Source organism: Marmota flaviventris, chromosome 13 (assembly GCF_047511675.1).
Source record: "Marmota flaviventris isolate mMarFla1 chromosome 13, mMarFla1.hap1, whole genome shotgun sequence".
Lineage (NCBI taxonomy): Eukaryota > Metazoa > Chordata > Mammalia > Rodentia > Sciuridae > Marmota > Marmota flaviventris.
In genome coordinates, this window is record NC_092510.1 from 68,878,802 (window position 1) to 68,891,427 (window position 12,626).

Below are 12,626 nucleotides of genomic sequence, written 5' to 3' on the forward strand. Positions count from 1 at the left end.
CTTCTCTAAGAGCTCCATGCAAAGACAAGGCATTCCCCAAGAGATCAGCTACAACAGTGCAACAATTAAACTCAGACCCTGCTGCCTCCTAAATTGCCAACTGCCTCTCAAAAATTTACTAGAAAAGGGACGTTACAACAGGAATTCATAGTCAGAGGAAGGGGAGAAAAAGCTACTTCTCCTGAAGTCATTAGTACAATGTGCCTTGTTAATTAGATATCTCTATATAAATTAGAAAAAGTGCTTTAACTTGCATGCTTCAGTAAAATGAATACTGAGTGTAGTAGTGTTATGTTAGATCTGTACAGATATAAATTTTTGTAGCTATATAAAAGAAGTCTATAAGATGGGTTTTTGCCATTTTAAACATGATTTTTTTAATTAAAAAAAATAAAGATAAAACTATACGTGATTTGTATGTAGCTGATTATTATATGCCAATAATTTTGGTCTTAAACATACTTTTTACTCTTCAGGAACAGGAGGGGAATTATCCTAATGATTTAACAGTAACATGTGCATTTTACCACTGTTTAGGTATATTTCTGATGCACTGACAAATCTAGGGGCAAAGTATGCAAAATCCTATTTGTATGATTAGATAGAGGCAACAGTGTCTGGAAGAGGACAAAATTGTGCTTCTGTGTGAATTGACTTTACAGAACTCTAGGCTGTGATGAGCTTATAGATTTCAAGGGAGGGCAAGCAGCATGGCAGTAACAAGTAGTTAACACTGTCTGAGTACAAAACTGACTCAGAGCCAACTGAGAGCTGAGTGAGGCTGGCAACAAGTTCTCACAGTCCCAACTAGAATAATGTAGCATGTGCTACTGCAAACAAAGCAATGACATCAACTGCAGGAGGAGGCAGACAATGCTGAATACACTATAAAAGAATGAGAAAGGAATCTAAATGTTGCTGGAAAAATGACTTTAAACAATCTGAATTTCGCTCAATGAACCTATTAAAAAAATACAGCTATGTATTATTTCAGATCAACTCAATGAGGGTCAATTCCTGTTTGACAGCATTATTTTATACAAAAATCAAATCTTCATTTATACTGCAAGTATTCTGGACATCTGTTGTATTAAGCTTTTTCTTAATCAAACAAAAATTAAAAGAGCGGCAAGACATCAAAGCAAATCAGGTCTAAGGAACACAAGCTGTCAAAGCACTTGATCCATCCTGAAACAAGGGCTTCAAAAAGAAGCACATTTACTGAGGGAAGAACTAAGACAACTTTCAGAATTGGAGCTTGGCAAGTGAATTAATATGAACAGAAAAAGTTTTCTTGAAATAATTTAGTTGCCTATGGGAGCCTGAACAAAGAACACATCGGAAATCAAGCTGAATTAACAGATTTTGTTCTGGTGGAAGTCAAAGAGGCAAGACTTCATGGGACCAGTGGTATTCTTAAAAATATATTACTCATATATCTTCAGAAAGGACTATAAATCTAAACACACACACACACACACACACACACACACACACACACCTATACAAAGAAAAAATTAAAAAAATCATCACAGGTACTTTCTGTAAGAAGCTTACTGAAAATATAAAAGAAAAAAGTTACCAACATTCAAATCATTGATTGAAATGCTAATATTGCTAACAGATGATGTATGATATTGCACCTTCTTTTTGGAAACAGCAAGTTGGAGATTTAAAAATTTCTTTTCCACAACAGAATCAAAACTCAGGTTCATGGAGTGAGAATTTGTTACACTTTTTTTCTTAAGTGACCCACTTAGGACCACCAATGAAGAGAAGGTGACAGCTGCCTGAAGCAAAGGAAGAAGGCTTTTCTCATTCCATTCATTAGGAGGAAGGGATGGAGTATTCAATGCTTATAATTGATGCACCCTTAGCAACCAGTGTGCAACAGCAAACACAAGGGGAAAAACCAGTGTACAGTACTAGTGCTGTTTAAATAACACACCAGATTATACATTGCAGCATAATTAAAACTACACACACATTCTTGGTACATGCTGGTATATAGGATCTCATACACACGTTAGCTACCATGCCCTCTCACAAGTAGTTGCACACTCTCTCACACACACAGATACATTTATCAACAGTCATACGCTGCATTCATTTCCACTCACAGTTTCTGAAGGCTCTATATAAGGTAGATTGCTATATCATCTGGAGCTACCACTTTTTATAAAAGCACATGCTAAAAGATCACGTCCACTGTAATCTTGCAGCAACACTCGGAATGATCACACAAAAAACCAGGGAATGTTAGTGCACACACAAAATTAAGCTAAAGAAAAATTCTTTGGAGTTCCAATCACACGGTTAGTATAACAATCCCATAATTGTGAAGACTAATTGTAAGCTTTTATAGTTGATTAAGTCACACAGTGCAAAGAAAGGTCCATTGACCCTTTTGGTAAAGGGAGGGCTGGAAGCCACACAGATTAAGTTCAATGGATAGTCCGTATATACATGTGATGAGGAACACCCAAACTAAATTTGTGCTCTTAGGTTGGTCATTCTGAATCCCGATGCACTTCTGAAGCATCAGCTCGGCAAATTGGGCAAGTACGATTTGCCTAAAATACAAAAGAGAAACTTGTTTGCATTGTAGTTCATACAATGAAATTTATTAAAAACAAATAATATTATTTTTACTTCCAACACAAGTTTTAGACACTTTGTTCTTTTAAAGAGGCACAAAGTAATCATGTGCCTTAAAACAAAACAAAAAAGAAAGAAAACAAACCTTAAAGAGTTGATTATCCCATGGATGATCTTTTTTTTGGGGGTAGCACTAGGGCTTAAATCCTGGGGGACTGAGCTCCATCCCCAGCTCACCCTTATCCCCTTTTTAATTTTGAGACAGAGTCTCGCTAAGTTGCCCAGGCTGGCCTTGAACTTGCCGTTCTTCTGCCTCAGCTTCTTGCCATAAATGATTTTTTAATATGTCTGTTTAAATACATAAACAAAATTACCCAGCACCAGTTTAGATATATTTAATAACTAACTTAAAAGTAAAGGGAGCTCTAGTGAGGCACCCTTCTAAACTAAGAGGAAACTCTGGCCTAACAAGTTCAGGTCTTATCCTTATATACTATCAGAAAATCAGGACAAGTTGATTATCAAGGGCAGATAGCCAGTTTTTAGGTTTTGTATAATCACTCCCATGTTAATCACCATAGCAACCCCATCCTCCCTGTGCTGGGAATGGAACCCAGGGCCTCATTCATGTTCTACCACTGAGTTATATCCCCAACCCCTAAGTTTCACTGGCCTTTTCTCTTCATCTGAAGAGATAATACTCTCAATGTTGTATTTCAATTTTATTTCCTATACCCATCCTCCACTAAACCACAGACTTATCTAATGAACCTATAGTCACTAAAACAGAAAATTTAGTGTTATTTCCTTTTAGATACTGTCATTTTACCTTAAGCCATTTGTCAACACACTTGGCATGGAACTCGTGGTTACAGGGTAAGACTCTAAGTAGCTGCCTTGACTCAAAATCACACATGCATACTACACACCTAAAAGAAGCAAAAAGATCAATTAAACATAAAATTGGGTGGTTTTCTATTTTGAAATGACTTCTGAAGTCTACAAAAGCCACTTAATCAGTCTCAGTTTTTTATCACTGAAATTTGTAGACAAAATAATCTATCAACCTGAAAAACAATGATGTTAAGGCATTTAGTAAGAGTGCTCTGCTTTACTGATAACTGATCAGAAAATCTCTGGCTAACATCCAAATCAAGTTTTAAAACCAAAAATACTCTTTGCACATGAAAAAATGAAGGTAGATGTCCCTTTAACCTCACACCATATATAAAAATTAACTTAGGAGGCTAGACAAGAAGATTCCAAGTTCAAAGCCAGATTCAGCAATTTAGCAATGTCCTAAGTAAGACTCTTGTCTCAAAATAAAAAAAATAAAAAGGGCTGGTGCTGAGCATGGTGATACACACCTGTAATCCCAGCATCTCAGGAGGCTAAAGTAGGAGGGCTGCAAGATCAAAGCCAGCCTCAACAACTCAGTGAGGCCCTAAGCAACCTAGTGAGACCCTGTCTCAAAATAAAAACATTAAAACACACACACACACACACACATAAAAAAAAAGGCAAGTGGATGCTGGGGATGTGGTTCAGTGGTTAAGCACCTCCAGGTTTAATCCCTAGTACCAAACACACACACACACACACACACACACACAAAAAAAAAAGGAAATTTTAAAAATGCTCAACAGTAACAGGCACCAGGGAAAGGAAAATTAAAATCTCAGTGTGATACAATTTCAAAGTCACTAGGACAATATGATAAAAACAGACAATAACAAATGCTGGCAAAAATGCAGTGAAATTGAAACCTTTTTATACAGTGTTGGTAGAAATAGAAAATGGTGCAACCAACTTTGCAAAAACTGGCAGTTCTCAAAAAGTCAAACACAGTTACAATATGACATCCAACAATTCATTTCCAGGTATATATCCAAAATTAAAACATTATATTCACAGAAAAACCTGTACACATATGTTCAAAGTAGCATTACTCATAAGAGCCCCAAAGTGGAAACAACACAAATGTATATCAACTGAAGAAAAGGATAAACAACATGTAGTGATCCACAAATGGAATATTATTTGGCCACAAAAAGGAGTGACTTACTGATAAAGCTACAACACAAAGGTACTTTGAAAAAGTTATGCTAAGTTAAAGAAGCCAGATACAAAAAGACCACATATTATATAATCTCATTTATGTGAAAGCTATGGAGACAAAGGGTTAGGGGGTGTGTCAAGATAGAGAAGGCTAGGGAGATAAGGGGAGTGGCTACAAGTGGGTGAAGGATTTCTTTTGGGGGTGATAAAAAGGATGTAAATTTGTGGTGATGGATATACAATTCTACTAATACAATAAAATTCACTGAATTGTATATTTTAAATGGGTGAACTTTGCATTTCATGTTCTACATTAACACCTTTAAATATAGCAGTCAGTATCTAGTATGCCTAAGAAATTAATTATTTATCTATGTATTGATCTATTTATCTGACAGTACTCTAGTCTAGCCCAGGGCCTCACATATGCTAGTAGTTAAGTGCTCTATCACTGAGGCTTAAATCCCCATCCCGTTTTAAAATTTTACTTTCAGACAGGGTCTAAACAATTTGCCCAAGGCTGGCTTTGAACTTGTGAATCTCCTGCCTCAGCCTCCTGAGTAGCTTGGGTCACAGGTGTGTGTGTGCACACCACAAACCCAGGAAGAAATTTAACACTTTCACTGAATTTAAATAGCTCCACAATTAGTGGCTACCTTACTGGTCAGCATAGACCCAGAGTATGAAAAAGAGATAACTTATCTTTATATCAAGTTCTGAGTCTCAAGCTTTTATTTCATGAAATTTTTCTTTAAAGAAAAAAAGTTAACACATATATTAGAAAAAAATATACTTACAAAGTCTGTTCTGACTGGTGATTGTTAGGATTAAACCGATAAGAAGGAAGTTGTTCAATATCTGCTTTAGTCAGTCCTCGAGGTTTAGCCTCTCCCAGTCGCTCTGCCAGGTTTAAAAGGGCCTGTAGAGAAAAGACAGGGCTATTTGCTCAGGCTGGCCTCAAACTTGTGATCTTTTTTTTTGGTACTGGAGATTAAACCTAGGGGTGCTTAACAAGTGGCTTGTGAATTGTGCCCAGCCAGACTGCGGCAGCTTTGCTAAGTTGCTTAGGGCCTTGCTAAGGTACTGAGGCTGGCTTTTGAACTTGCCATCCTCCTGCCTCAGTCTCCCAAATCACTAGGGATTACAGGTGTGTAAAATGGCACCAGGCTTCTCCCAGTTTTTAATGACTAATTAGCTATTTTCTTTATTCTATAATTAGGCTGCCTTATGGTTAAGGGAACAGGAAACAAAGAATTAGAAATGGGCAATGAGAGGAATAGAATTAATTTCCATATCTAATGCTGGTATAGCTCTGTGTGTGTTTTAAGACAATAATCACAGCTTTGCTTTTTGACAGCCTTATTTGGAGAATTGGGTCATCTGAATAAATATCTGCCTTTCACTGCTATACTCAACCCTTCTAAACGCTATAACACATTAAGTCTAACTGAGGCTGATTATAAAATCAGCATAAAAAATTTAGATCAAATTCATGATAGAGTTGATATGCATCTTAACACCTCTATTGTTATGTATTATAGGATATAGTATGTCCTATATAGTATATAATTGTATGACAATAAAATATCCTCATTCATTCCTTAGTGGATACAGAGTGATGATCAAGCCCTCCAAAAATTTACATGATGCAACAGGCAAGACAACTGAAGGCAAGACATGATTAGTGCTTAAATCTCAGTAGAACAAAAAGAGAGAACTCGTTTGGACCCAGGAAATAGATTAGAAATGTTGTTCACAGGGCCAGGGTTGTGGCTCAGTAGTAGAGAACTTGCATAGTTATGTGTGAGGCCCTGGGTTCAATTATCAGTACTGCATATAAATAAATGTTAAAAAAAAAAAAAAAGAAATGATAATCACAAAGATGGCGGTTTTTATGCTATATTTCCAAAACATAGAGAAATGGAGAAAGATCTTAGCTGAAGGATCAAGGGAAGTAAAGGTACCAAGACAAGAACATGTAGGGTAGACTGGGCATGTAGGAACTTGGAGTGGGGAAGCCATCTGGATCGAGCCAGTGAGCCAGGGCTGGGGAGTGTTCAACAGCTACACTATGACATACAACTAAAAAGGCAAGTAAGGCCTTTTTGATTGGTTGTAAGTATGACTTTGAAGAATATCAAAATATTCAACCCAAAAATACAGTTTAGAAAGGAATTTCAAAGTCAAAATAAGATATTTTTCCATTTTTGGTACTGGGGGTTGAACTCAGGGGCACTCAATCACCGAGCCACATCCCCAGGGTTTCACTGAGTTGCTTAGTGCCTTGAAATTGCTGAGGCTGGCTTTGAACTTCTGTCTCAGCCTCCTGAGCCATTGGGATTACAGGCATGTGCCCAGCTAAGTCAAAATAAGATATATATTTTTAAATATATATTTTTAGTTGTATATGAACACAATACCTTTATTTGGTTTATTTATTTTTATGTGGTGCTAAGGATCGAACCAAGTGCCTCACACATGCAAGGCAAGTGCTCTACCGCTGAGCCCCAGCCCCAGCCCATATATTTTTCTTATATGACAACTGTACCACTACTTTTCTATTGATATATACATGATCAGCTATCTTTTTCAGCAATATGATTTAAGACAGGTTGATTTTAATAAAGATAAGCCACTTGTAGATATTGCTGTAATGCAAATGGTAGAAATAAAATGAGAAAATTATGAATGCCTCTTTTAATTTCAAGAAATGAAATTTATATGGTATATGTTTATATGGCATATGTTTAGAATCCCAGCAATTTGGGAGGCTGAGGCAGAAAGATTCCAAGTTCAAGGTCACTCAGCAACTCATATGAGATTCTGTCTCAAAGTAAAAAGGGGAGGGGATGTAGCTCTGTGGCAGAGTACTAATAAATAAATGCAAACAAAATAAAATTAAAAAGGGGTTGGGAATGCAGCTCATTGGTAGAGTGCTTCCACAGCATGTGCAGGGGGGCCCTGTATTCAATCCCAGTACTACAAAAAAAAAAAAAAAAAAAGGGGCAGTTTAAGATCATGACTCCTTCTCCATGCCCACATTCAATACACCTAAAAACTGTTCCAGCATTCATAAAATGAAAAAGACAAAGTGAAGTTGAGATAAGAAGGATGGCTGGCAGTATCAAATTAAGGTCAAAATTACTTCCACTCAACATATTCAAATCTAAATTTGCCTGTTAACCCTCAAACCACATCTGTTATGTTCCTATAGCAAGATCAACATTATTTAAATGCCAACTATTTGGCCCACTGGCATTTTGGTGTCTGCCTTCTTCATGGGCTAATACAGTCCTTTTTGTAGAGCATCATCTTTTGCAATTTTTGTACACTTACCCCTGAACACCACAATTAACCATTCAAGATAAAATCCTACTGATTGAAGTGTTAAAACATCTTTCAAAGCTGTACTTTCTTTTATTGTATGTATTTAAAGTACACAATATGATCATTTGATATATACACAGTGAAATGATTACCACTGTCAAGCAAATTAACCTATCCATCACTTTCCACTTCTTTTTGAGTTTTTTTTTAGTTTGAGTGCCTAAAATCTATTTTCTTAGCAAGTTTACAATTAACAATACAATATTACTAACCACAGTCCTCATGCTATCTACCCCTAAACCTACCCTATCAAATGGCAAGTCTATATATACTTCCCTCTTTACCTCCATAACCAACACTCTACTATTTGACATTTTAAGACTCCTCATGTAAAAAAGATCAGTATTTCTTGCCCCCTCTATATTTCACTTGCCATAATATTTTTCAGATTCATGTTGTCAAATAGCAGCATTTCCCATTTATGGCGGAATAATATTCCACTCTGGTGCCAATTTTCTGTAGCTACACATACCCCAGCAGAAGGATTGCTGGGCCATACTGCTGACAGTCCCTTTTTTAATTTGTTTTTCCTTATGGCTGTACCAATTTACATTTCCACCAACAATATATAAGGATTCTCCTTACTCCGCACCCTATCAATACTTACTTACTTTATTTGATAATAGCCATACCAACAGGTGTGAAGATACATCTCACTGTGATTTTGATTTACACTTCTCTCATAATCAGTGATGTTGAGCACCACTAGTCATTCTTTTGAGAAATACCCATTCAAGTCCATTTTTAATCATGTTATTCAGTTTTGCCTATTGTTGTGAAAGCTACTTATATATTCTGGATATTAATCCTGTATCAAATTGTACAGTTTGTACATATTTTTTCCTACTCCATAGAGTACCTTTCTCAGTTTTCTGATACCACTTCCATCTATTCTTTCATACTGCTAACAGAGTTTTGACTTTTTAAGAGATATGATGCCATAAATACACCAAAAACATTTAGCATGGTACTCAAGGACATCTAATTGAGCTTTTCAATCAAATCTCTGTTTTCTCTCTTTCACTTTAGACACAAACTACGTACGCTAGTCCTCAAGACTTCCCTGCCTCAATCTTACGAATGAAAAAGTTTCCTCATTCTTTAAGATCCAGTTCTCAAACACTTCTACTTCCACAAAATCCTTTTGGAACATCTCAACATCAAAACTTCCCCTGTTCTCATTTGCATTCTCTCAATAGAACTGTGTATAACTCTAACAGAGCATCAAAAGTCTACCTACTTGATACAGATTTATGGCACGTGATCAAATTAGATGTAGAACACTTTTATGACAAATTTGTATCTTGAAATGCAGTGTTTATCTAATGTTTAGATGGTGATTAGAACAATATTTTCAAGACACAATAATCCCCCAATTAATTCACAATTCATTTAATTCACAATTCATCTACTGACCTCATAATTTTCTACTTCTCCATCTTCCACATCCAATTCAAAGCTGAAAGTTGGGCCCACTGCAGGTGGCACTGGAAGCATTGATCTGCAGTGAAAATAACAGTGATATGTTAGTAAATTCAATGACAGGACAAGAAGGACAAAGCCCAGTGCAACCCTTTATAAATATTAACTTTGCTAGCAACAACAACAAAAAAGATGATAGCAAAGCACACTATTTACAACAGTATTAAAAAACATATATGGGGGCTGAGGTTGTGGCTCAGCGATGGAGTGGTTGCTTAGCACATGCGAGGCCCTGGGTTAGATCCTCAGCACCACATAAAAACAAATAAATAAAGATATTATTATCATCTACAACTAATAAGTAAATAAATATTAAAAAACATAAATGTAAGGATAAATTTCATAAAACATACAAGACTGTGCAATACCAACTGCATAAATACTATTAGGATAAACAGCAATTTATCTTGTCAGTAGACTAGAGGTCTCAAAATTAACTGTTAAAATATCAATTTCCCTTCAAATTGATCTGCAAATTCAATATAATCCCAATCAAAACCTAGGAAGATTTTTTTTTTCTTTTTAAAGTAGAAATACACTGAATTTTAAAATTTATATGAAAGTGCAAAAGATCTTAAATTGAAAAATTCTAAGAACAAGCCAGGATACTTACATGAAAGACAAAGATAAAGGGGAGGGAAGAGGAACGGGTAATAGGAAAGCAGCTAAAACTATCTGAACAGGACTGGGGTAGTAGCTCAGTGGTAGAGCACTGGCTTAGCAAGTGTGAGGCCTGGGTTAGTTTCTTAGAACCACATAAAAATAAATAAATAAGCGGCTGGGATTGTGGCTCAGCGGTAGAGCGCTCGCCTGGCATGTACGAGGCCCTGGATTCAAACCTCAGCACCATATAAAAACAAATAAATAAAGATATTGTGTCCAGTTACAACTAAAAAAAAAAAAAATTTAAAATAAATAAATAAATAAAATTCACTATGTCCATCTACAACTAAGGAAAAAAAAATATATATAAAAATAATCAGAACAAGGTGATACAGGAATGCAGTCTTCTGGTGTAACAAGTACATTTCCTACCTTTCTATGCTAATTGAAGCTAGCCAATCCCTAAAAAACAAATGCCAAATGTCTTCTTTGATATAAGGAGAGTAACTAAGAACAGAGTAGGAACGAAGAGCATGAGAAGATGATTAACATTAAACAGGGATGAGAGGTGGGAGGGAAAGGGAGAGAGAAGGGAAATTGCATGGAAATGGAAGGAGACCCTCAGGGTTATACAAAATTACATACAAGAGGAAGTGAGGGGAAAGGGAAAAATAATACAAGGGGGAGAAATGAATGACAGTAGAGGGGGTAGAGAGAGAAGAGGGGAGGGGAGGGGAGGGGAGGGGGGATAGTAGAGGATAGGAAAGGCAGCAGAATACAACAGACACTAGTATGGCAACATGTAAATCAATGGATGTGTAACTGATATGATTCTGCAATCTGTATACGGGGTAAAAATGGGAGTTCATAACCCACTTGAATCAAAGTGTGAAATATGATATGTCAAGAACTATGTAATGATTTGAACAACCAACAATAAAAAATTTAAAAAAAAAAAAGGTAATTATAGACATGTGAATAAGTTCTGGCTAATGGAATATAGGGAGTAATATGTGCTGTGCTACATTTAGGAAATATCCTGGGAAAAGCAGGTATGCAGAGGGACTCTTTTTCATTTTTGCTAGCTAGGAAATGTACATGATGACTAAAATCAGAGGAGCCAGGTTAGATCATGTAGTCCCAAGATTATAATAGCAGAACCATTTCTCACAGTCACAGGGCTAACAAATCACCCTGAATTTGCCTACTGCTAGACTTCAATATGCAAAAGAGAAAAAACAATCATATTTAACCCATGAGTATTTATTATAGGTAAATCTAATCCTAAGACACACAGATAATTCCTAGTCTCCTTTCCCATAAGAGAAATAGCACCAAAAGCTAGATAATCAAAAGTGATAGGAAGTGATGCTAGCTGTTTAAAAAAAAAAAAGAAAAGAAAAAAGGCAAAGAACTTCCACTTCTTAATTTATTAAACCTATATTTTTTGGCTCAGAGATATCTTTTCCCCCATTTTCCCCATGTCCTTGGCTCTTTCTTTACTCTTAATGGCTTCCTGACCTCAACCCCCTTAAGTAAAAGCAATATCTAATTAAATGATGAGTCTGTACAGGATTCATAAAGGAAAGAATCTCAAGGTTTTCAAAATTTAGAATTCAATAAAATAAGAAAGAACTTACAACACATATGGCAGTAAGCTGGGATGATAAGGGGGAGGCGGTATTGGCTGCTGAGATCGATATCTACTACGTCCTGTGAGCCTCCGAGGCATAAATGGAGGATAAGGCTGCAGGGAAAAAAGCGTTCAAAGAATTTAAGATCATTCTACATATACAAATAATATATGAAATAAAGATTGTTAAAATGTAGAAAGCTGTTCACTGTTCAAGTGGCATTTAATATTTCTTAAATGTTAACACAGATGTAATAACCAGTTTAAACCATACACTTAGGTGCATTTCTAAATATAAATGCTAGCAAGAATACATTTAAAAGCTGGGGCTGAAGCTCAGTGGTAGAGCACTTGCCTAGCATGAATGAGGCATTGGGTTCGATCCTGAGCACCACATAAAAATAAACAAATAAACAGAGGCATTCTGTCCATCTACATCTACAAAAAAAAAAAAAAATTTTTTTTTTTTTTTTTTTTTTAAGAATACATTTAAGGGGTGGGCTGTAGCTGAGTGGCAGAGTGCTTGCCTTAGCACACATGAGACACTGGGTTCGATCCTCAGCACCAAAAATAAATAAATAAATAAATAAATAAATAAAATCTTAAAGAAAATAGGCTGGGTGCAGTGGTGCATGCTTGTAATCCCAGCGGCAGGAGGATCGAGTTCAAAGCCAGCCTCAGCAATTTAGTGAGGTGCTAAGCAACTCAGTGAGACGTCTCCCAGTAAAATACAAAATAGGTCTGGGGATGTAGCTCAGTGGTCGAGTGCCCTGAGTTCAATCCCTAGTACCCCTACCCCCCCAAAATAAATACAAATAAAAAAATAAAGTCATTCTGTCCAGTGACAAAAAAAAAAAAAAAAAGA

The 12,626-nt window shown here is 36.2% G+C and overlaps 1 protein-coding gene across 2 annotated transcripts in view; it reads right to left on the bottom strand.

Annotated features, from left to right (window-relative positions):
• Positions 1–403: 403 nt before the first annotated feature.
• The window catches only part of Rnf38 (ring finger protein 38), a 129,254-nt gene continuing 117,031 nt past the window's right edge, over positions 404–12,626 (bottom strand). For both annotated transcript variants that reach the window (XM_071600749.1, XM_071600748.1), the window contains 5 exons: positions 11,769–11,875; positions 9,460–9,544; positions 5,454–5,575; positions 3,428–3,527; positions 404–2,573 (listed from right to left, as the gene is read on the bottom strand). In XM_071600749.1, the coding sequence (XP_071456850.1) occupies positions 2,511–2,573; positions 3,428–3,527; positions 5,454–5,575; positions 9,460–9,544; positions 11,769–11,875 (477 nt within the window). In that variant the 3' untranslated portion in view covers positions 404–2,510. The remainder of the gene's footprint in view (positions 2,574–3,427; positions 3,528–5,453; positions 5,576–9,459; positions 9,545–11,768; positions 11,876–12,626) is intronic.